At 39.4% G+C, this 23,250-nt stretch overlaps 1 protein-coding gene across 1 annotated transcript in view; it reads right to left on the bottom strand.

The window, feature by feature from the left end:
- F5 (coagulation factor V) overlaps positions 1–16,111 on the bottom strand; it is a 36,156-nt gene extending 20,045 nt beyond the window's left edge. Inside the window, 10 exon segments of the mRNA XM_009289689.2 lie at positions 608–785; positions 2,753–2,918; positions 3,670–3,891; positions 4,808–4,951; positions 9,419–9,631; positions 10,905–11,027; positions 12,424–12,515; positions 15,653–15,977; positions 15,980–16,088; positions 16,091–16,111. Coding sequence (XP_009287964.2) covers positions 608–785; positions 2,753–2,918; positions 3,670–3,891; positions 4,808–4,951; positions 9,419–9,631; positions 10,905–11,027; positions 12,424–12,515; positions 15,653–15,977; positions 15,980–16,088; positions 16,091–16,111 — 1,593 coding nt within the window.
- Positions 16,112–23,250: the final 7,139 nt, after the last annotated feature.

Below are 23,250 nucleotides of genomic sequence, written 5' to 3'. Positions count from 1 at the left end.
TTGATGAAATCAGAAAAAAAAGAAGAAAAGTGCTAAACTCAAATTCAGAGTCACAGAGTCATGGTGGCAATTAAAGGTCATGAAACTTTGTGATGCATCATTAAGTGACAACAGAAAGACAAGCGGCTGTGACAGCAGCACAAGCTTGTAATGCAAATGCTTTGTAGTTTCATTTCATAACTCCATGAAAGAACATTTAACTATGAAAACCCAGTACCATTGTCTAAAACAGCCAGAAAAAACAACAACATAAGGAATGAGGGGCTCGTGAAGTTTGGCCTCACATCTAAATCCCCCCAGAAGTCCACCTAGGTCTAGCTTTTTTCCATTTTGGACCAGCGTCAACATATAAACATATTTTACGATGAGTGTGAATGAAGTGTGTTTATGTTGTAAAATAAAGCACAATCATGGAAACTATAGAGGGAATGCTGAAAAATTTAAGCTAAACACTGTCACTTGTGATCATAATTTTTTATAGGGCCAATATTTATAACATTAGCTATATTTTTTGACAAAAAACGCAAATTAAACTAGCTCTTTTGTATCTCTGTCCAACAGAAAATTATGCTATAGTATAAATAATCTCTGAATTTATGTTACTTACTTTGACTTTGTCATTGAGCTGAGCTCTGATAATAGGGCCCAAGATTCCAGTTTCCTTGGGACGAGGATTTTCCAGACGTTTAGTGAAGCTGGCATCGGTATATTGCCTAAAAATAGCCTTTTTATACTTTTTACCTATGAGATTTGAGAAGTTGTCCAGGTGCTGCGCTTTATAGTGTCTTAAAAATAAAGGAAAAGACAAATGATCAACAAAACTTGAATAGTGACATCTATTAGAATACAGAATTAGTACTCAAGCAACTGGTAAAAACCTCACTGCTTGAAAAGAAATCCAAACCCTAAACTAACCTAATGCTCTTCACCCCAAATTCTAACCTGAATTAGGTAAGAAGCTTGGAACATTATTTGTGTTTTAGTATCACATATGACCAATTAGTATCAGCGTTCACATTTAATTTAATAGGTTATACATGCAAGAAAGAAACAAACTGAAGCAGCAGCTACATTTTCAAAATAAGATAGCAGAAATCACTGTTCTCCTTTTACAAAGGCATAGTTGAGCATAGAAAAAATAAACAAACAATTTGCTTACAGTAGCAAAGACTCTAGGAGAGACAGGAACAGATAATCCCACTCAAGCACCATACAATAAATAGTGTTACACTCAGGTTTAAAAACATTAGAATTGTTAATGCTGAGAGCAAAACCAAGATAAATACTGGGAAGTAACACAGAGTAACATGTTTGTCCTGGTCACCAGTGCTTCAAAAAAGGTTACTGAACAGGGATAAACTCTGTAATTTTGAACAAAGGAGGAAAAATCAGAGCACCGAGGCGGTTAAGTAATGCCATGTAACTAGCAGGGAAATGTATAAAAGTTCGCTCCATGCAGTCCAAGAGCAAATAAGAAGGGAAGCAAATCACACCAGAGGAGAAATACTTAGAGTTACACGAACGCTATATTCTAAGGAGGTATATGAAACTATAACCCCTTACAGGGTAAGGAATTTGTCTTGTTCTGCTTAAATCCTTAAAGGTTCTTATGAACATCAGCTTGTAAAGTAACTAGTACTCTAGCAGTGGGGAATTGACAGATTGCAAGTTTAACCTTACAGTCCACTGGCAGCATTGTGTACTATGACCTCAGGTATGTTACAGAATTCCTTCTATTTACCTTAAGTTGAACAAAATAGCCCAATATGCTTACTTATTACAACTTTTACTACATCTACATTGGTGCCACACAAAGGCCGTTTATAGAGACCTCTCTTTCTCCCATTCCCTAACCACTTTATTGTACTGAACTTTTAAAAACTTTTATTCTCCAGAAAATATTCCCTCCCTCCCTTTTCCTTCCTCTTAAGGATTGTTTGTTTCAGTAGAATTCATGTTGAAAAGTAACTTGGAAAATAGTCTTGTATGCTACTTAGGGCATTTTCTAAGTCATCTTTGTATTTTGGGCTCCCCGTTAGAGGCAAAAGGTGGTGTCCATTTTTGGGCTCCTCAGCAAAGAAAGTCATTGACACACTGGTGAGAGGCCAGTGGAGGGCCACCACGGTGATTAGGGAGCTAGAGCACACGACATAGAAACAAAACCTGTTTATTCAGTCGTGCGAAGACACAGCTAAGGAAGCATCTTATTTTTATCTTCAACTATCAAATGGGAGATTATAGAGAAAACAGAACCAGACTCTTCTCAGAGTCGCACAGTGAAGAGATGAGACACAATGGACACAAGGTGCAACATGAGGAAGTCTGATTAGATATAAGGAAAAACTTTTTCACTGTGAGGTTGCAAAGGTGCCCAGAGAAGTGGAGGAGTCCCCATCCTTGGAGACAATGAAAACTCAACTGGATAAGGCCCTGTGCAACCGGATCCAACTTTGCCATTGAATCCAACTTTGGTTGGATACTCTAATTCCTTTGTGGTTTTTCTGAGTATCTCCTTTGCAGATGCACAGAGCTGAAAAGGGTTGAAAGCCATTCAAGCTGTTTATCCCCCTGCCCCAGGCAATCCCTGTACCTGGTGTGCTTGTCTGGGGCTACATCTTACCGAGAAATTAATTCAGTTGGTCCTTCACAGGATCCAACTTTGCTGTTGGATCACCATAGGTCCTCTCTAACCTGAATTATTCTGTGGTTTCATGTTAACATTCCATACTATGTTGACAAAGTATTATTTTACCTATCAAGGCTGTCTGGAATACTTGGGGCATAATCCCAAGTAACTTCTTCTGCAGCAATGAAATATTCCCAGCTTTTGACCATAAGACGTTCTTTAAAGGAGAGACGACTCTTCTTCACCTCTTTGTCCCCACAGTCTCTTACAGTGAGGTAACCGTGCATTCCAGCTAATTGAGAAGAAACAGTACCATAGTGATTTTCCATTTTATGAACCCTTACCCCTTCAACTGCATTTCTCATTTCCTTAGCTAAGGCTGCCAGCAAGCATTTGTTCATCTGATTGCCATCTTTTCAGGCTTGAAAAGGCTGCATCCATGTAGACTATATATAGGCTGGGAGCCTTCCAAGGAGCCCATATTAATCAAATGGAATACAGAAGCTCTCTCAACTAGCCCTCTTTGAAAATACCAGCTGAACAGATAGAAAGCTATTTTTTTTCCCCTTTTTTTTTTGAAACATGTCTTCCAGCTCTTGTAAGAGAGACATTTCTCTCATTCTTTAAAACAGAATTCTGATCACTGCTGAGAGAGTGATACCCACTTTCAAATGATGAACAGCAAATATTTTCATCAGATGGAGTGACCCTTAGCTGAAAGTGTTTCTCAGGAAACAGGTGGTTCCTTACTCATTTTATAACGGTGCTTATCTGAACAGCTCACAGAGGCTTAGATGCTGGAGTACTGATTCACTGTTGCTCTGTGATGTGCACGCAGCAGTAAGGCTGCGGATAAGAACGCCTTTTAGTTCATCATGCACTTCTCATTCCAACAGAATGCCTTGTTTTCCAGTGGTTTCTTAGTGAAATGACAACTATCTGAAACACAGTAACTGTACCATTGCAAAACAGTAGAAGCCATTTGGGACATAAAGAAGAGAAGGACAACTCTACAGTTGCTTAATAAATAGATGTTTCCTTGCCTTGCAGGTGCTTTTGGACAAGAGAAGATATCAGCCACCTTCCTTCCTCACTCACTGTCATGTTTACTGTGGTTGACGCTCCTCCCACTAGGTTGACAGCAGAAACTCGGTGATGTCTTTGCTCCATGGACTGGCCATTGATATGAATGGAGAAAATTTCTGGTTTGGAACTCATTCCTATCAAATGCCAGCTAATGTTGTCATATGCACAAGCCTCTAAATCTGAAAGAGAAATGAGAGTAGGGTTCAGAATACAGGCAAGTCATGCAAGTTCCCTATGTACACTAGGTCTGAAGTGAATCTTCGCTCCAAACATTAAAAATAATAAAATCTCTGACTCCTGTGATCAGTGTTTGCAACAAAAGGAAGTTTCAGAAGCTTGTAAATGGAACAGATATCAAAATCCTGTATGGCAGTGGAAGATAGGTGTTTAAATCTTGCATGCAGTGACAACCTGACTTATAGTGAGCTGGGGAAGAAGGAAGAGAACCAGTAGCCTCTTTTGGAAAGCTGATCTGTCCTTGTCTGGAGTGGGGCAGAAAAAAGCAAGGATCCAAGCTAAAGAATGAGGTTGTATCTAGTGACAGTCACTACCCTATCCAATATTTGTTTAAAAAACCCCACCTAAGACAGTCTTTCGTATTTACTCAATGGACTGGACAGAGATATTAAAGTAGTTCCTTAGGAGAACAAGGGGAAAACACTAGCAACAGAATAACCCCATTACCACCTTCCTAGTCTTCCCACTTAATTGTCTAATTTAATGGTAACTGACTTTCCACTTCCAGAAAGTTCTTCACCTAGTATGTTCTATATGCTGTAAAACCAGCAGTTCACTTAACCACATCACTCTCTCCCCATCAGCTGAGTAAAAAAAATAGGTATTTCTTTTTTTTTAAAGTTAGTAATCCTGTTCCTAGAGCAGAACTCTTCTTAGAAGTAATTTTGTTGTTCTTATCAGCAATATGGCATGACTTCCTTCCAGCAGCACAGTTTCTCTTCTAGAAGTTAGATACATGTCCTAAAAAAGGCTGTATCTCATTCCTCCACATTCCTGTTCTCTTCCATAAAAAGCAAACAAAGGTAATATTCAGACTTCATCAATGTTAATTTCATTTCACATAAGCCTGAACAATACCTGGTAACGTTCCATCAGTATAGCCATTAATTGTGTACTTGAGTGATGCTGATCTTTGCCAACTCTTGTTTTCATCAAACACGCCAAACATCAGTACATACTCCTTGTCGAAAAGTTTCTGTGACCCATCCTCATTTAGGCTTCCTATGAAGAAGAAACAGGTCTTAATTTGAAGCAGAAGTAAAGCAGCTTTCACATCAAGGTAGTGGCATTAATGTGTATTTAATGAGCTTGCTTCACCTGTTAGCATGTACTGGCTGAGCCTGACCAAAACAAGACCTTAAGAACGCTCATAAAGTGATTTTATTTCTGAAAGTACTTTTGGGTTGGGTAATCACAAAATCAAAAGTCTGTAATACTCCAGAGGAGATTAAACAACACGCAGTGAATTGTCTCAGACAATTCTGGCAATGTGTTGTAGGGGTCACCTTAATGAATGGGAGCGCCAAACAGCCTTCTGTCCACAATCAGACGCTGGCCTCTCTTTTGAGACTGTGAGGCAAGGAGAAGAATGATGGCAGAGTCACCTGCAGTGTGAACACTGCCTTTTCAAGCACTATACTGAGGTCATCAGACCCTTTAAAACGCATAAAACTGACGACTCAGCACACAACCTTTACATACAAAAGACTTTGACAAATACTGCTGAATTGGATCGGTTATAAGAAACCATCTAATTGAGTTTGTGATACAGGTGTGATTTCTATCAACAAGAAGAATTCATTCTGGACATGCCACACAGAACTGGTGTGGTTTTACTGATTCTTTCTGTAGATTGCTCACATCAAATACTTCCATTTGCTACTTTCAATACATAATCCAGGACTAAAATAGATGTCCCTCTGGACTGCAGGAACTAAAAATTTGGGACCTTGTGGTTATTCTACTTAGGAAGAGACACTGGCAGTGGAAGCAGTTAGCTTTAATGTAGTCGTTTTTATTTATGAGAGGCTACAAAGTCCTGTTTTCCTGCACAAAAGAAGTCTCAGATCAACAGAGGAATTTATCTGCTTGTCACGCAAAGAACATTCAGTCAGTGCTTTAACTCAAAAGTCCACTTTTTATAATCTTCCCAGGTTATACCACCTATGCGCCGCTCTTAGTGGGTCAGACTGTGGTGGGTTGACCCCAGCCAGCAGCCAAGCACCCACACAGCCACTTCAATGCTTCCCTGCCCCCCAGTAGGACAGGGGAGAGAACAGGAAGAACAAAAGTGAGAAAACTTGTGGGTCGATAAAGATGGTTCAACAGCTGAAGGAAAAAGGGGAAAAAACCCAAGCAATACGAAGGAAATCACTCATCATCTCCCACATGCAGACTGATGTCCAGCCAGTCCCTCAGGAACAGCCACCTTGGAAGCCAACAGCCCTCATTCCCCCTGCACTGCTTCTTCTTCCTCTACCTCCAGTTTTTATCGCTGAGAATGATGTTACATGGTAGGAAATATCCCTTTGGCCAATGTGGTTCATCTGTCCAGCTGTGTCCCCTCCCAACCTCTCGCCCACCCACAGCCTACTAGCTGGGGAGGTCTGAGCAGGAAAGAGAGAAAGCCTTGACACTGTGCAAGCACTGTTCAGCAATAGCTAAAACATGGGTGCATTATCAACTTTAGCCACAAATCCAAAACACAGCACTGTATGAGCTGCTGTGAAGAAACTTAACTCCAGATCTGAGCAGGAAAGAGAGAAAGCCTTGACACTGTGCAAGCACTGTTCAGCAATAGCTAAAACATGGGTGCATTATCAACTTTAGCCACAAATCCAAAACACAGCACTGTATGAGCTGCTGTGAAGAAACTTAACTCCAGACCAGCCAGACCAAATACACGGGCATGTTGCACACCTACTTTATTTCTGAAAGTACTTTTGGGTTGGGTAATCACAAAATCAAAAGTCTGTAATACTCCAGAGGAGATTAAACAACACGCAGTGAATTGTCTCAGACAATTCTGGCAATGTGTTGTAGGGGTCACCTTAATGAATGGGAGCGCCAAACAGCCTTCTGTCCACAATCAGACGCTGGCCTCTCTTTTGAGACTGTGAGGCAAGGAGAAGAATGATGGCAGAGTCACCTGCAGTGTGAACAGTGCCTTTTCAAGCACTATACTGAGGTCATCAGACCCTTTAAAACGCATAAAACTGACGACTCAGCACACAACCTTTACATACAAAAGACTTTGACAAATACTGCTGAATTGGATCGGTTATAAGAAACCATCTAATTGAGTTTGTGATACAGGTGTGATTTCTATCAACAAGAAGAATTCATTCTGGACATGCCACACAGAACTGGTGTGGTTTTACTGATTCTTTCTGTAGATTGCTCACATCAAATACTTCCATTTGCTACTTTCAATACATAATCCAGGACTAAAATAGATGTCCCTCTGGACTGCAGGAACTAAAAATTTGGGACCTTGTGGTTATTCTACTTAGGAAGAGACACTGGCAGTGGAAGCAGTTAGCTTTAATGTAGTCGTTTTTATTTATGAGAGGCTACAAAGTCCTGTTTTCCTGCACAAAAGAAGTCTCAGATCAACAGAGGAATTTATCTGCTTGTCACGCAAAGAACATTCAGTCAGTGCTTTAACTCAAAAGTCCACTTTTTATAATCTTCCCAGGTTATACCACCTATGCGCCGCTCTTAGTGGGTCAGACTGTGGTGGGTTGACCCCAGCCAGCAGCCAAGCACCCACACAGCCACTTCAATGCTTCCCTGCCCCCCAGTAGGACAGGGGAGAGAACAGGAAGAACAAAAGTGAGAAAACTTGTGGGTCGATAAAGATGGTTCAACAGCTGAAGGAAAAAGGGGAAAAAACCCAAGCAATACGAAGGAAATCACTCATCATCTCCCACATGCAGACTGATGTCCAGCCAGTCCCTCAGGAACAGCCACCTTGGAAGCCAACAGCCCTCATTCCCCCTGCACTGCTTCTTCTTCCTCTACCTCCAGTTTTTATCGCCGAGAATGATGTTACATGGTAGGAAATATCCCTTTGGCCAATGTGGTTCATCTGTCCAGCTGTGTCCCCTCCCAACCTCTCGCCCACCCACAGCCTACTAGCTGGGGAGGTCTGAGCAGGAAAGAGAGAAAGCCTTGACACTGTGCAAGCACTGTTCAGCAATAGCTAAAACATGGGTGCATTATCAACATTATTTAGCCACAAATCCAAAACACAGCACTGTATGAGCTGCTGTGAAGAAACTTAACTCCAGACCAGCCAGACCAAATACACGGGCATGTTGCACACCTACCACACGCAGTGCCCGGTCAAAGAAACCCTGTTCAGAAATCTTAAAAATTTGAGTATTTAGCTACTTGTCTTTGCTCTAGCTAGAAACACATGCTCAAATTGTCTTGAAGGTAGTAGTCAAACCAATCCGTCTCAAACTCATATCCAACTCAAGCCCACAATACATGCATGAATTTGAGAAGCCCGTGAAGGAAGGAAAGCAAGTAATTTCAAAGCATCTGTCCAGATTAACTACACCAGTATGCCATAAAATGCACACACACACAAACACAGAGAAAGAAAACACAAGAAAATTAGGAAAACAACAAGTCCTAGATAATACTAAAAGCACTAATTCTCAAAAAACTTCAGGAGGAACATAATTAATACTAATGCCACTCCTTTGAGGTGACGGTGTGTTCTGCAATTAAATGGGTATCTATCAGTGAGAAGAGTGCCCTTGTACAACCCACGCTGAACCGGTTTTATGTTTACTTTCAGGAAAGCTTCAAGGTCCAAGCCCATGCAGTCTGCAGTCTATACAAAGTGTTTGACTCAAACTGCAGGGAAGAGAATCAAGCTAAATAACTCAGAGCTTTCACTAAAAGAAGGATATATAATTTGGAATAATTCAGGATTTAAGGGACCAGCAAGTAGTTTAAGTAGCTTACACAGTGGTATGCTGTTTCAAACTTCCCTCAAATCAGTGGCATGTACCTAGCAGTTATTTACAAATCCTACAAGACACCAGTTCGTATTAGTGGAGATGGAATTCAGTGACTCAAACTGCTAAAATCTCAAGTCCCTGATAACATGCAAAGCAATTTTCAAAGACTTATAATCCGTTCAAATTTGGCCATATTTTTAAATGACTAGCGAAAGACACACTGCTCTGAGATTTCAAACCCTTGTTACAGAAGAGAGAGTGCTACAGCCTCTTGATCAGCCAGCCTTTAAAAGGCATGGGTAAACCAATTATTTCCTGCCTTATTCTCTGGAATGGCTGAACCATTTTGAATGAAGCTTTAAAAAATATTTATTCTAAGGCAGGAAATTTGAGGTCATATACTTAGCAGTTAAGCAACTGAAAATGCAACCAGTACAGGCAAATATATCTATTTATAGCGCACTCAGTACAGGCAAATATATTTATTTATAGCACACTCTGTCCATGCAATAATTATAGGATGGATCTGCATGAAAGCTGGCATTTAAAAACTTTAACATCTAAAAGAAAGATGTTGAAAACCACTTACTTTACACTGCCTGTAAAGATGTGAAAAGGAAAATAATGTATCTTCCCTCATTATCATACAACCTTAACTTTATTAAGAAATGAAACTATATTACCTTATAGCAGTCTTAAAGCATTTAATCACCTTTTTTACAGATAAGCAGCGCTCCAATCAGACCAGAGTTAAAATCCCTTGAAATGTTCTTATGAGAATAATATGCATAAGTAAGACAAGGAAGGTCAGCTTCTCTTGGACCAACTTCTTCTGTTATATCCCATACATATGTGTAGACCTGGCCTGGAAATACAGCATCATCTCGTTTTTCTGCAGATGATGTTCTGTCATCATACAGGGAGCCTGCCAAGAAAAGAGTCAGTAGGGTGGCTTGAAGACAAAGAGCAATTAAAGCATCTGGAATGTCCTCCTACAATCAATTCCAAAAGCTTGGTTTGTTTCTTGCCTATACGATACTTCAGCTTCAAAGAGTGAACTCATGATTCCACTCACATTGTGGAGAGTAGCACAGGGGAGAGTAGCTATTCCACCATCCTGTTTCTTACAGATTAAAGATTTCCTAGAACTGTCATCACTGCCGAAAGGTGGGGCTCTTCATCAGTCTGACTAGGGTTAGGGTGGCATGAAGCTTCAGCCTCTGCTTACTGATACTCTGTGGAGGAATACCGCCCACTTTGTCAATTTTCTAATTGTCTCTCATAAAGCCATTGCGCAGGCTAGCATTGCCTTGCTGCCTTAGACCTTTTGTGCACTGCATATCCAGGTGGCAGTAATGGCTCATATCTATGCCTACCATATCCAACAAATCTGCAATATGACAAAGGGAAGCCAGAGAATCAAAATCCTAGGTGCAAAAGGCACATTAATAAAGATAGTCAAACTGAACCGCCTATCACTTCCAATAACATGTTTTGTTCAACTTCATGGGATGGGGTTGCAAAACTCTTTGTACCGACACAACAAACAAAGCCCTGAACAAATTTGTAACCTGCAGGTCAGAGCTCTGGCTCAGCACCCAGGCCAGGGCAATCCAAGAAGCACGGGCAATCAAACTCACTTTGTGCTAGTGCAGACATTTAACTGTCAGTTGGTCACAGTTTATGATCTCTTTTTGCAAGTCTCATGAGGGTTGCAGGAGCAAAACACCACAAAGCTGAGCACGAAATGCTGAGTATCAGAACAACATGATCAGCACTGTCAAGTGCCTTTACCAATAACGCCTTGATGTACACTATTGCAAGGGATTTGGAAAAGTTTTTTTTAAGACCTGCATTTAAGAGTTTACATGTCCTGAAACAGAATATTTTGCAAGTACATGGGGGTTGGACCATGTGACCTCCAGAGGTGCCTTCCAACCTCAACCACTCTGTGATTCTGTGAAACACTATTAGCACACAGACAGCTGGTCAGGAGACTGTGCGTGTCAGATGACACTCATATTCCTAGTGTTACACTGATGAACAAGAAAGGAGCTAACAACGGGTGTGAAGTTTTAATCCAGGATCAACAGGTATTTGTGTTACACATATCCTCAAACATTGGTCTGGGCCCCTCTCAATATTTCATGCAGTAGTCTACAAGTAAATGAACAAAGCAGAGTTTTTATAGTATTTACCTTCTGCATTTTTGTTGTAAACTATGCCTTGGGGATGAATATTGACGGGCTCGTCAGCCATATTCTTAAGGTGAACTACTAAAGTATCTCCCACTTCAGCACGCAGAGTTGGTCCCAGAAGTCCTGTAGTTATTCAAGATAAAGAGAGAGGAAAATGTGAGCAAAAGAGTACGTTTAGTGAAACAGAGTTCTCTCCCCCATTAGGGAACGTGAACTCTCAAAGTACAAGTTGCAAAATTAATACAGGCAGAGAATATAATACCATGGCAATGAAGATTTACCTGTAAAAAGGCACGTGGGGATTTAAAACCTGCAGCTTGTAGTCAGGAATGTTATAAATCGTACATCTGGCAACTAGCACTTAAAAATCACAGGAAAATGGTAGAATTGGGAAAAAAAAAGGTATTTCCAGATGCAGAAAATTTATCAAAAGGTTCATGTTGAGGTTCATTGGGAATTTCTAGGAATCCTTCACATACAATTTAAACAAACAGTTTTAGGAAGGCAGATGTTTTATAGTTTAAGAGTTGAGAGAAAGGCATTCAAGCACATTTCTTTGAGTAGCACTCTCAATGCCAGAAGTCACAGAACAAAAAGACCTTTCAATCCCAAAATGTTATCTAAAGAAATAATCAGTTCCATGTTGCAAATTTCTTGAGGCATAGCCTGCATAAGGTTTCAAGAGGGGCTTGTATCCCTGTTCCCCATGTTGCAAAAATAAGCAATGGAAGAAGCCTACTAAGACAACGTTTGGCTTGTTAGTCTCTTTCTAAACTGTTTTGTAAACTTCTTTCTCTGAAAAGAAAGAAGCAGTTTCAGAAAACACAGGAGAACAAACAAAACTGGAAGGAATCAGATCATAGACTAGACCTTTCAGGGCAACTTGTAACAATTTCGTATCACCAACCTCACACACATTTACTTTGAAATCTAAATCTGAACACCTAGCATCTGAAGTTATTTTGTCTATTAATATGAAGCGCAGACAGACTATATAAGTACTCTGCATAAGTATCAGAACACAAGTACCATACTTACGTATGGCATAAGTACAAGAACTTGCCTGCATCCATTTAAAGCATCTTCAAGCAGTAACAGACACAAAAGCAAGGGGACATCTTTCATACCCAACCTCATAGTTTTCTTTTCGTTTCCACTGATCTATCAGAAACATATTTAGCCTCAGCCCTTAGGCTCCTTCCATGTGAATTTATAACGTCACCACTGTGACTGTGCCGTATAAGTCTAAATGTGTATGGGAAGTCTCATCAGATGCTGAAAACAAAGGGAACAACTTTGTACCGTGCAATTAATTTGCAGATAGTGCTGAGCCCCAGCCTCTGAAAATCCAACCTCTCTATCGCCTTTGAAAGCCTAGTGCCCTGTAGAGACCACATCCCCCTGCCCATTTGGTTTATGTGCAAAACAATGGACACAAAAATACAAGCTTGCTTAGCTTGTTACTGGCTTTATAACAAGCAACAAACAAAAATACTCAGAACATTTCCTTCCTGTTTACCTGCAAATATATTTGCTGGCTTTTCTTTTTTAAAATCCACTTCATATTCTCTGTAAGAAATTTTCTTAAACACAGGATCTGAATGTTCCAATCTGAAACCAAAAGAGGTAGTTACAAAAAAAATTAAAAGGACAAAGATCCCCAGAGATGCCATTGCTGTTTAACGGATATCTCAGAAAGTGAATCCTGGAATTACATTTAATCACTTGCACATTCTGCTGAAGGCAAGGCACACAGGCCAACTCTGTCGTGTCTTCCTCTCTCCCTCTTACTCCATTGAATCTAGGACATTCCTGAGCTAGGCCATTTCATATCAGACATTCAATTACAGTACCTAGCACAGTTTACCCCTGATTTTGCTGGTGATTTCTATAGATCCTTTTGATTCTGCAATGAAGATGTCTGTTTGTCCATTTCAGACACAGAGGAAGATGTCTTGTCCATGCTTAACCTAGAAAGCATCTGACAAAACACAGTGAAAGAAACCTGAATTTCTCTACTCAGCCCCATGCTTGAACTTTAAGACTCACCACAAGGATTCCACAACAGCATTAACAGCAAGCTCCTGCAGCAGCAATGACCTTGGAGTCAAGCACAAAACTGTTCCCTGACAACAACTAAGGATCTCACAAGAAGTCAGAAAATTGCTTTCTGAGAAACACTGCAAGTGTCCTTAGTCTTGTTATGTAAATGAATCAGGCACCCAGTAGACCACACAATGTTTTCTTAGAAAATATTTAGGCAAGCAGAAGGAAACCAGCACACAACACTTCCGGAATGGAACTAGTGATGAGAAGAAGGCTGGAGGGATAATAGCCTGTATTTAGTTTCACATTTATTGGTTGATTTCTTATAGTACGTATGATGACTGGATCCAACAGTAATTCCACTTGCTTTTTTCGTAATGCCCTTTCAGGCACATTTGATAGTGGGGAGTCGATGGGCTACTCAAGCATAGATAGGCTGGGCAGAGATAACACAGTGAGCTCGCTTCAGCGACACCCAGGGTCCATGAGAGGGAAATCTCTTTTTGTAGAGATCTTTTGTAAATCCCTCTGCGACACACTCTCACAACAGAAGAGTCGGGCAGAAGCAGTTCACGTTTCGATTCATTCCCCTCGCTTTAAAGTCACTGGTAAAATTTTGCTTCACTCTTTAAGGAGACGGACCCGATCCATAACCTCCATTGACAAGTGCTGCCCGAATGTGGCAATGTTCAATAGAATATGCACATAAGACTATGGGGTGGAAGAGGAAATTTATCAACGCCAATTGTATAGCTAGAACGAACAACATACGTAGCTTTCTAACACTTCAGAAATCTCAGACTATGCAGGCAGGGTCTAGTTACATAATTTTCAGGAATGGCAGCAGCCACACTGCATGCACAGATAATACATCTTCACTTTGCTCTGAAGTGTCTTACAAATATCACTTGTACATGGTAACAAATAAATCGCTACGACGATAAGACGACTGACACTCAGAGAAGTTAAGTGTCCTTTTCTAGCCTGTATGATTGGAAAATTAAGGAAATAGTTCAGGAAGAACCCATTTTCTTTTCAGCGTCTCTTCAGTTATTTAGAACCAAAAGCAAAAAAAGTATCAGATTCTTACACTGTATTTAGACATTCAGCTTCTACTGAAATCAGAGCAAGTTACATACCCAAATGCCTTTGGGATCCAAGCCATTAGCTCGTCCTTAGTGAGTATCTTTGTGGGTGCGGTGGTGGTTTTTTTTGGTTTGTTTTTTTTTTAGTTAAATTTCTATAAGCTCTACAAAGTTCATCAGACCCATTTGGGATGTGACTCGCTCTAAATACTTATGCGAGATATCTCAATAGGCACTGTGTATGAAAAACCCCTAGCTAATCACAGAGTATTTCAACTGAGGTTTGAGGCTGTCTGTGGGTCCCTACTGCATGAAAACTATCTATCAACAATGTGACATTTAACAAAACAGCAGTTGATACTTATATTGATGCATCCAATGCAGATGACAATGAAGTTCTAACTACTAAATTCACATGCCCGGGTCAATACTTATATGGCATTTGGCTTCATGTTGCTACATTTAAATCCTGTTTTCTTCTGTCTTGCCAGTTTGACATTATGCTTATACCAGTTGCATCAAACTTCTTCTTCTGTCTTGCCAGTTTGACATTATGATTATACCAGTTGCATCAAACTTCCAAGGAGAGTTTTAGAAATCATAGAAACTTTAATTAGTCTTGAAAACAAGATTAGTTAGAAAATCTAAATCACATCTGGAAATGTCCTTTCCATAACATCCAGAAATGCAATATACATTTAAAAAAAAAAAAATCACAAGCTAAACAAAAAAAGAAAACCAGCGATCCACCAATATAAAAAAATGCAGTAGTATCCAAATATCCCCTTGAATGTAGGAGTAATTTGTACCATTTCATGCCACTTCATGAACAAATAAAAGCTGTGTATGGTGACTATAGTGAACATAGCATAAGAATTCTAAATTACATCCCAGTTTTGTCATCTGTAGCATTGCGCTTGCAGTGTTTATAATCCTAAGGATAATAGCGGTAATACAAAGAAGGTATTTTATATGCTTGATTGCTGTATGCATGTAGGCTGGCCATTCTGCAATGCTATCTGAAAAAAACCCTGAAATTAGTATTTTCACTTAATAAAGTATAGCAATGCTTGATCCTACAACCTTTACTTGGCAGAACTCAGGATGGACGTTTCACAAAAACTACTGAACAACTCAGAAACAACATGACTAGTTCCAAAGTTCATCAGGCTCTCATTTAAGTGAAAGTGATAGTATCCAAATTGGAATATATTTATTCCTTCAGCAAATTCTGAGTCCAGAAGTTTCTGAAATCTTACCAAACCATGGCTCAACTTAACATTGCTCAAAATCCATATACCTAAAACAATTACATTAAAACAAACAAACAGCAAACATCAACTCACACAGAAGATGATAAAAGCAAGCCCTGGAAAAAGTGCTCTGAAAACATAAAAATAATTCTATCCACTAATGAAGTAAACAAAAAGGAGCTTTTAATACTTCACTGGCTCCAGTTCAGATCACGCTGTTTAAAGTCACACAAGTTCCTCTGAAGTCAACAGATCAGGCTCTAAAGTCCTCCTGGGCTCTAAAATTCCACAGGAGACGGGAGACATAAAACACTCAGTCACAAGAGAGGACTAGTTTCATCCTTCTTATCCTGTACTTCGTTACCTGGACTTTTCCTCAGATTCCGGTTTGTAGGTCCAGCTAGTGATCTGAGCAGCTATATAGTGCTCCCTGACCTTCATAGCTCCCACCACATGCTTCTCTGAGTCTGGCCACCATGAACCAAGGAGAAGCAAGAGGAAAAGACGCATGCAGTGGAGTGTCATGCTACAGATGCCTGCTGATGCTGCTTTGGAAGACGAGGCAGAAACTGCTGCTTTTATTGCTGTTGCTGCTTCTAACTTCCCCTCAGAAATGAAATAATTGTGATGCAAGAGGGTAACAGCATTTGCTACGCTCAGGTCATTGCTCTTCACCTCCTCCTCCCCTTACTGACAGGGATCCAATAGAGATAAAAAACTGTTTAAACTATCTTCCTTCCCCTCCTCCACACCATCTTCAGTGAGAGACAAGCACCAAGGAGAAGCAGCTTTTCAGCTCCACTACAGACTGTGGTTGGGTCATTGTCTACTGAAGCAGCAGGATATCGGAGGCAGAAAACAATTACTCAGATTACTTACAATTACAGGATGTTTGATTTGCATGGTTGGGAAGAAGGGGGGCATATTGTCTGTCTTCCCAGAAAACAGAAACCCAGCACACAGGTGGCACTGATGGAAATTTCCTAGTTAGATGCTACATCTCCTAAGAAATCATTCCCAGTTAGAAGGCAAATTGCTGAGGGATTAGGTGTGGGGACTAGAAGTGGATGCAGAGCTAAATCTAGTTCAAATCTAGTTCAGATCACCATATACTGCACACTCATAATAGTTCGTAACCTTTCCAAACATGTTGTCAGCTTCAGTTTGGTTCCCACTACACTCTCAAGTATCTCAGGTAATGGATAACGAACGGGCTTCTCAGTGGCAGCTAACAGGTCAGCCTGAAGGCTTGCCCGTAGTCAGAATCCTTCTATCTAGTCTTGATTAGGATCTGTTGACATTAGCTTATCAGCTAATAATTGCTTATAATTAAAAAAAAAAAGCTTATAATTAGCTTATCAGCTAATTATCAGTGACAACTATATCACCAGAAATGTTTCCCTGCTTTTGCCAGTGCTGAGAAGTTTGTCAAAACAACAAGAAAATTGTTGAGTGTGTTTCCCGTACACTGGGATTACTGGAAAAAGAAAAATTCCTACCTATTTTTTTCATGGATAGAAGATCACAACAATTTTCAATAATGTTTTGCTAATGTTTTCATGAAAAAATTACCTGAAACCCCAAATCAAAATAATTCCATTCCAGATCCAGACAAAAATAAGGACAACATTTCTCCAGACTACTTCAAAAGCAAACCTGATCAATTCTAGGTTTGATACGTTGTTCAGCAGCAAAATGGTCAAACTGGCAGCTTGGTTAATTCTATCCAAACTATATGGTACCATATGGCCTTAGAAGAGATAGAGAAGATGGTTGGAAAAAAAAAATTGATGAAGACCAATAGCTAAATGCTCCCTACCACACTTCAGGATAGTTTGGTGCCTAAACCTGAAAACAATCGTGATCGCTTGGACAGCATAAGACATCATGGAACCGTTTCAAGGCAGCAAAGTGAACTTAAATTACCTCCTACTGCATCTGCATGGAGTTAATCACTTGTTCCCATGAGCTGCTTTGACACATACATTATGTATGAAAAGGATTCAAAACCCAGAATCCTGAAACAATTAAGTTGGACCAGAATGCATGCACTGATATTGAAGAGAAAATCTTAGGTAAACACAATCCAATAGTATTTCATTACTAATTAATTATTGTTTTGATTAAAGAACTCACCATAATCCTTGGTAAACTACTTCAATAATTTTTAAGTAAAAAGTTATAATATTTGTCTCATTTCTACTCTGGTCCCAATCTCATCTCTGGCTCAGGATCTATTTCAATGCTGGTGCTTAAGAGTTTCATAGTTGGTGTGAAAATGCCTATCATTTAGATGTTATGAAAAAAATCTCTGGGCAGATGGAGATCCTTCCTTCGATCCAGAACTGATGGGAAGCAGCTGGTGCTGAAGTGCCTGGCACATTCTGTTAAACCTAAACCATCTTCACTTTTAAATTAGCTTGTCTCATCTCCAGGTCTTCAACATTCGTACAGAAGCACACAGAAAATATCAGGTATCTTTGTCAGAACAGAAACGGATTCATGTTTCTGTCCAGTCTCCACCCACAGGGCTTTACAACGCTGTTCCTAAAGCTCCGTCCCATACAGGGATTTGAAGACCTTCTTATATTCTTATGTGACTGGCTGAGGAGATGAAACTAAAATACACCTTAAACAAGTCTTCCTGTAATTCTGTTTAATGAACTAAGTGACTGAATTTGAATTTTCCATTATAGGTTTCTAATACTTAGTTCTTCCCTGTAATAAAAGCTAAAATATTGCAGGCTAAAAATTAATACCCAGAATACCTGCTTAAAACCCCTTGCTTTGTGACTGTGAGCTGGCAATCATCAAAGCTGACATCAATTAGTTACTTCTCTTTTATCCATTTTGATGAATTTGGGGGTTGTATTTTTCAAATTTCTTAGCCAATGAATCGTGCAATACCAATCAAATAGTAAAAGGAATGAAAAATGCATTACATCAGTGAAATTACTTTTACAAGGGTGGCTGATAATACTGATAGTTTCAAAGAAGAGCATCAAATTAGACCAGATATACTTTTCATTAAGCTACACTGATTAGCATGTATTACCCTTCTTTAATCCTTTAAGAACAAAAAGTCCAATATTGGCTACTCCCTTATTTTCTCCTCTTCCCGCACCTCTTAGGATCAATGTAAGACTGAGCTGCCTGAAATTATCTGGGTCTGCCTGGTTTTTTTTTCCTTTTTTCTTTTCTTTAAGCTATTGCATCACATTGTCTCCTTTAGGCTTTGAGAAGTTTCAGTGTTCTGAAAATTATTATTAATAATCCAAAGATCTTGTTCACTTTCACCTGACCATTAATTTCTAATACTGCAAGTGTATCCTCTGTATGTATTAGACTTTCACCATGTCAGACACATAATTTTTTTAGTTAGCATTGGTTGCCTGCAAGCTATTGCTATTAGTCACATGACAAGTGACTACAGAATACATTCTTCAGGCTGAAGTCTTCCAAGACAATGCAACCTTATTGTCTATTCATATATATAGCCATAATCTTGGCTTCTTCTACCTTACAACACTGCACATGCAGCAAACTTCATATTTTATCCTCATTATTTACCTACACATTCAAATGTAATTCACATTTGGTCACCAGCAATGTCAAAAGAACAGGTAACTCTTTAAAAGAGCTGTAAAGTGGTGATTTGCAACTTTCTGCAAATTATAGATTAGGACCCGCCATAAACTTGGTTCTACTTCATCACCAACGCTATCCTAAATGCTAGCAGGCGGCCATATCCTGATGGCTGCCATCAGTTTTAACAATTGTATTATAGTGACTGAGAGGGAGCTAGTATAGAGAAGAAAAAGTTGTAAAACAATAATTGAATTGGTTGCTAATAATGCCCTAACATAGATCTCTCTCTCTCTCTCTCATTCAAACACACAAATCGATGCACAATGGTCCAGCAAGCACACTTTGTTTAGTGCAGGGTGAAAGGATTTCATGGGCAAACAAGGAGTTAATTATTGATCAGCAGTGAACACATGGTTCTGAATGTAGGTAAAAGACAAGAGGGGGCACTTACCAAATCTGCCGGGCACAATTCGGAACAGAAGCCATCAGACAAATATCTCCACTTCTGGAAGAAGGCACTAAAGCCAAGAAAGGTTAATCTGTGAAATGACTCATTTTTAGAAGTTTAAAGTAGGTGTACTATGTCAAAAACCACGAGTAGGCAAAAAGAAAAGATGGCAGAGAACCTTAAGCTTTCTTTCAGACAACAACGTATTCAAAAGGAATACGTATATGCGTTTTGTATTTGATGGCAGCTCATGTAAGAACACATTCTGCAAAACTGTTAAAGGAAGGCAGGCCATGTAACTTGTGTGGTCATACACGCACTACAAGGCAGTAAGAACATAGAACAGCATTTCAGACTGGTCTGGTGCTAAAGGCTTCAGAAGATACATCATCATGTTGATTTAAACCTAAATACATTCACATGTTTTAAACCTGTATTTTTCCTTAGGAGAAAAGCAAGTGTCCTTGATTAGAATTGGGTGTTTCTCCAGTCAATGTGTTTGCCAAAACCAATTATTTAGCAGGACGCAAAACTATTTGCACAGAAATGCTAAATTCAATAAACAGTTTCAGAGAAAAAGAAATATGTGAATTTTCTAAACATTGTCAAATCTAATTTCAGTACTTCAACAAATTTGTCTAAGACCACCGGCTTTTGGTCTGAAAAAAATAATTTTAAGGAACAAAAAGAGAGGAGGATATACTAGCTTCCCCTCTTCAAAAACTACATTAATAACGTCTGACTCAAAATTTTGGCCTGACCCAAAGGAAGCCTTTTTTTTTTTTTCTGTGTGTTTAATTTTTGCCAGAAAATTTTCAGTTTGGCTCCACAAAGAATTTTGCTCCTACTCTAAGCCATGTTTGTTTAGAGTGTTCCAGTTTGTCTTTACTAAGAGATTTCTTTATTTGCCCAGGCTCACAACTGATATGCTGAATCAGACCAGCTGCCCTCATGCTAAGGCAGCCTAGCAGCATGTTCAGCTTGGCGTTCTTTCTGTAGAGAATAAAAGTAGTGAGAATACCAGTGCCCACAACATGATGTTAACCAGGTGATATAGGCTTGCAAGAGTTTGCAACTAGGAAGATTTGCAGCTTTTTATCACAAATCCTTGTTGGAACTCAAAGTGGATTATCAAAAATGAGAGCCTTATCAAGTTGTATACATACCTACTTCCAACAACAGGTATGACACTTTGGATGAATTAACTTTTTCTTCTTTCATATGGTTGCATTTGCTACATCCAGGTTTTTGGGGGTTTTTTGGGTTTTTTTTGTTTTTTGTTTTTTAAAAAAGTAGACTTAGAACAATTCTCACCAGTTACTAGCAGAGAAGGTGATTTTCCAATAGGAAAGCAGATAGGTACATTTCAGTAAGCTTTTAGCATAAGGCGACACTAAATTACTTCTGTCCCTATGGACTTTACAACACCCAGACAAATTCAAGGAATTCTAGTTCTCTAGCCATGGATCAGGCTGTTTGTTAGCAAGCTGGTTAAACAAGCTCCACTTTCCCACACCTAAGAATGCAGCCACAGAAGGACAAAGTTGAAATTGCCCTCATTCTTTAACGCTATTTCCACCCTTCATTATTTATAGTTTAGACTTTGATTAGACTTCAAGAAGGCTAAATACAGAAGTGCACTCCCCACGTATTGCTTGGAAGTTACTGCTTTTTTTCCTCTGTTTCTTTTTTATTGGAAGCAAGTCTTTTTTGTATTTTAGAAGTATTTCATGTAAATCGAGGACTAGGTATCTTAAGTTTGACAATAGAGCTTGTGGTGGTCATTATTTTAAATCTCTGTAAGGCTATTCCCTTTGCATCATAACCCATTCCCTGTGCGTAACTTTGATTCAGATTCAGTGGAATCAAAATTTCACCCACATCTTCACTGCATGCAGCAGCTGTAAACTAGAATGTACTCAAAGACCAAGATCAAGAGCTAGAGATCTAGGAGGCAAGTAAAGAGCCACAAGAACTGTAAGATGTGAAGTAGGAAAGGGACTCCAGCAGAGCAGAACTTCTCAGGAGCTATTCTGATGTAGAGGGAAAATTCAGACAACTCGTGACCCATATAGGATTTGCCAGAAGCTATAACTGAGGTTACTATGTTTGCCTATGTTTATAGCAGTTCCTACAACAGCAATTTTCACTTCTAACAGGAATTTTTAATACGAGTCCCAAACAGAAGAAAAGGATTAACGTACAGTACAACTGCTGCAAGTGTACCCAGGTCAAATTTGTTTGCTCAGGTACAGCCACTTTGATATCCAGCCAAGCAGAGCACCACATATTAGTCACCAAGCACCAGGTTTCGTGATACTAGATATTTCTGTGCTACAAATGCCATAAGACATTAAATATCATGGTGCTGATGGAAGCCACTGGCAAGTTCTCTTTAGTTCTGGTGCTCCTCTGTTATTTTGCCACAGTCAGAGAAAGAGGCCTTCATCAGTTTATACTTAAAAAAAAATCATGCCACTTACTTCTGTCAACAGCCTGACAAAGAAGAATGTGTTATTTGTTAACTCCACATACCGGAAACCAGTGAAAGACTAATTCATCTTCCTAAAAGAGAACAGACACCTTCTAGGGAGAAGGGGACATTTCAAAAGATTCTGACAGAGCAAAGAGAAAAAAAATATACATCACTGCTGGTTATTTTAAGTCATATTCCCACTTCGCTCCCCTCCAACCCCCCCTATTTGTTGGGTGGAGGGCAGCTACTTCCTTTGTTACCAAAAAACCCAAAACATCTTTGAAATTAGTCTGCTAGGGAAAATCCTATGGCATGACTCAGTGGGTGTGGTTAAGTTTTAACAGGTTTCAGCTAGCATTACTCTTCACTTATGCAGACATTGCTTAAGATACTGTCCAAGAAAGAGGAAGTGAAGATAGATATCAAAAGAGGAAAGCCAATTTAAGCATAGTACACAGAACTTGATTACAAGCTCTCATGTAAGTAACAGCATGGTACAGAGGACAGCCAAGACGGGGACCAGTTGTGCCAAGACAGGGACCAACCTTCCTACCCAACAGTAAATTCAGCCAGTTGCAGACACCCGACTTCAGATTACCTTGCAGAATGCAAGTTGGATGTTTGGGAGGCAACGATGCTGTCCCGAAAGCTAAACAGAGTTTAAGTGAACCTAATAAATATATATACATTATATGATGGTCCTTTCCTCCCATTTTCATTAATGAAAACCTTACATTTTCCAGGGCAGAAAGTGGCTGCTAAAGCCTGGATGCATCTGCAATATTGGAATTCATAAAGAACCCCATGTATATTTACCCCAAAAAGGAAACCATGCTATTAGACTACCAGTTAGTGTAGTTGAGGCAGACAAGTAATCAAGATTGAACCTTCCTCTACCATAGCAATCTTCTCCCTTTACCCCCAAGCTGTAACTTTGTCAGTAAGACTGTTCTTGCCTTTATTACAAGATGAACAGAGTACATACTAATATTCCTCCTTTGTCTCCCAAAAAATTTCATCTCAAAACACTAGTCTTGCCCAAGTGTACATCTAAATGACCTTTCAAAGACTGGTTAGTTACAGCTTTTAGTTTAAGATGTAGTCAAACTCTTGTAACAAGATGATCACTTATTTTCTTTCAGCTTTCAAAATCCTCCTCCAGCTAGAGGAAACATAACCATTCATAACTAGGAAAAAACCACACAGCTTTTAAGTGAATTTAAATGGGAGGAAAAAAAAAATTCACGTTTTCAGGAATCAGCAATGAAGCCAAAAGCATTAGGCTTCTACTAAGAAAGTAGATTTTAGCTTCCAATATAGACAAAAATAGTCTTCTGTTGAACAGAAATTGAAGGAATTATGGAGAAAAAAATCCCACCTCTTAGTGCAGTGTCTGTATAGGAATGAAAGTGATTTATTTATATTACACACAAAGATTTTTATTAAAAAG

The sequence above is a fragment of the Aptenodytes forsteri genome, unplaced genomic scaffold (genome assembly GCF_000699145.1).
Source record: "Aptenodytes forsteri isolate BGI_AS27 unplaced genomic scaffold, ASM69914v1 Scaffold61, whole genome shotgun sequence".
NCBI classification, from domain to species: Eukaryota; Metazoa; Chordata; class Aves; order Sphenisciformes; family Spheniscidae; genus Aptenodytes; species Aptenodytes forsteri.
The sequence above is the reverse complement of the archived record's forward strand: the minus strand, read 5'-3'. Positions and strand labels throughout refer to the sequence as shown.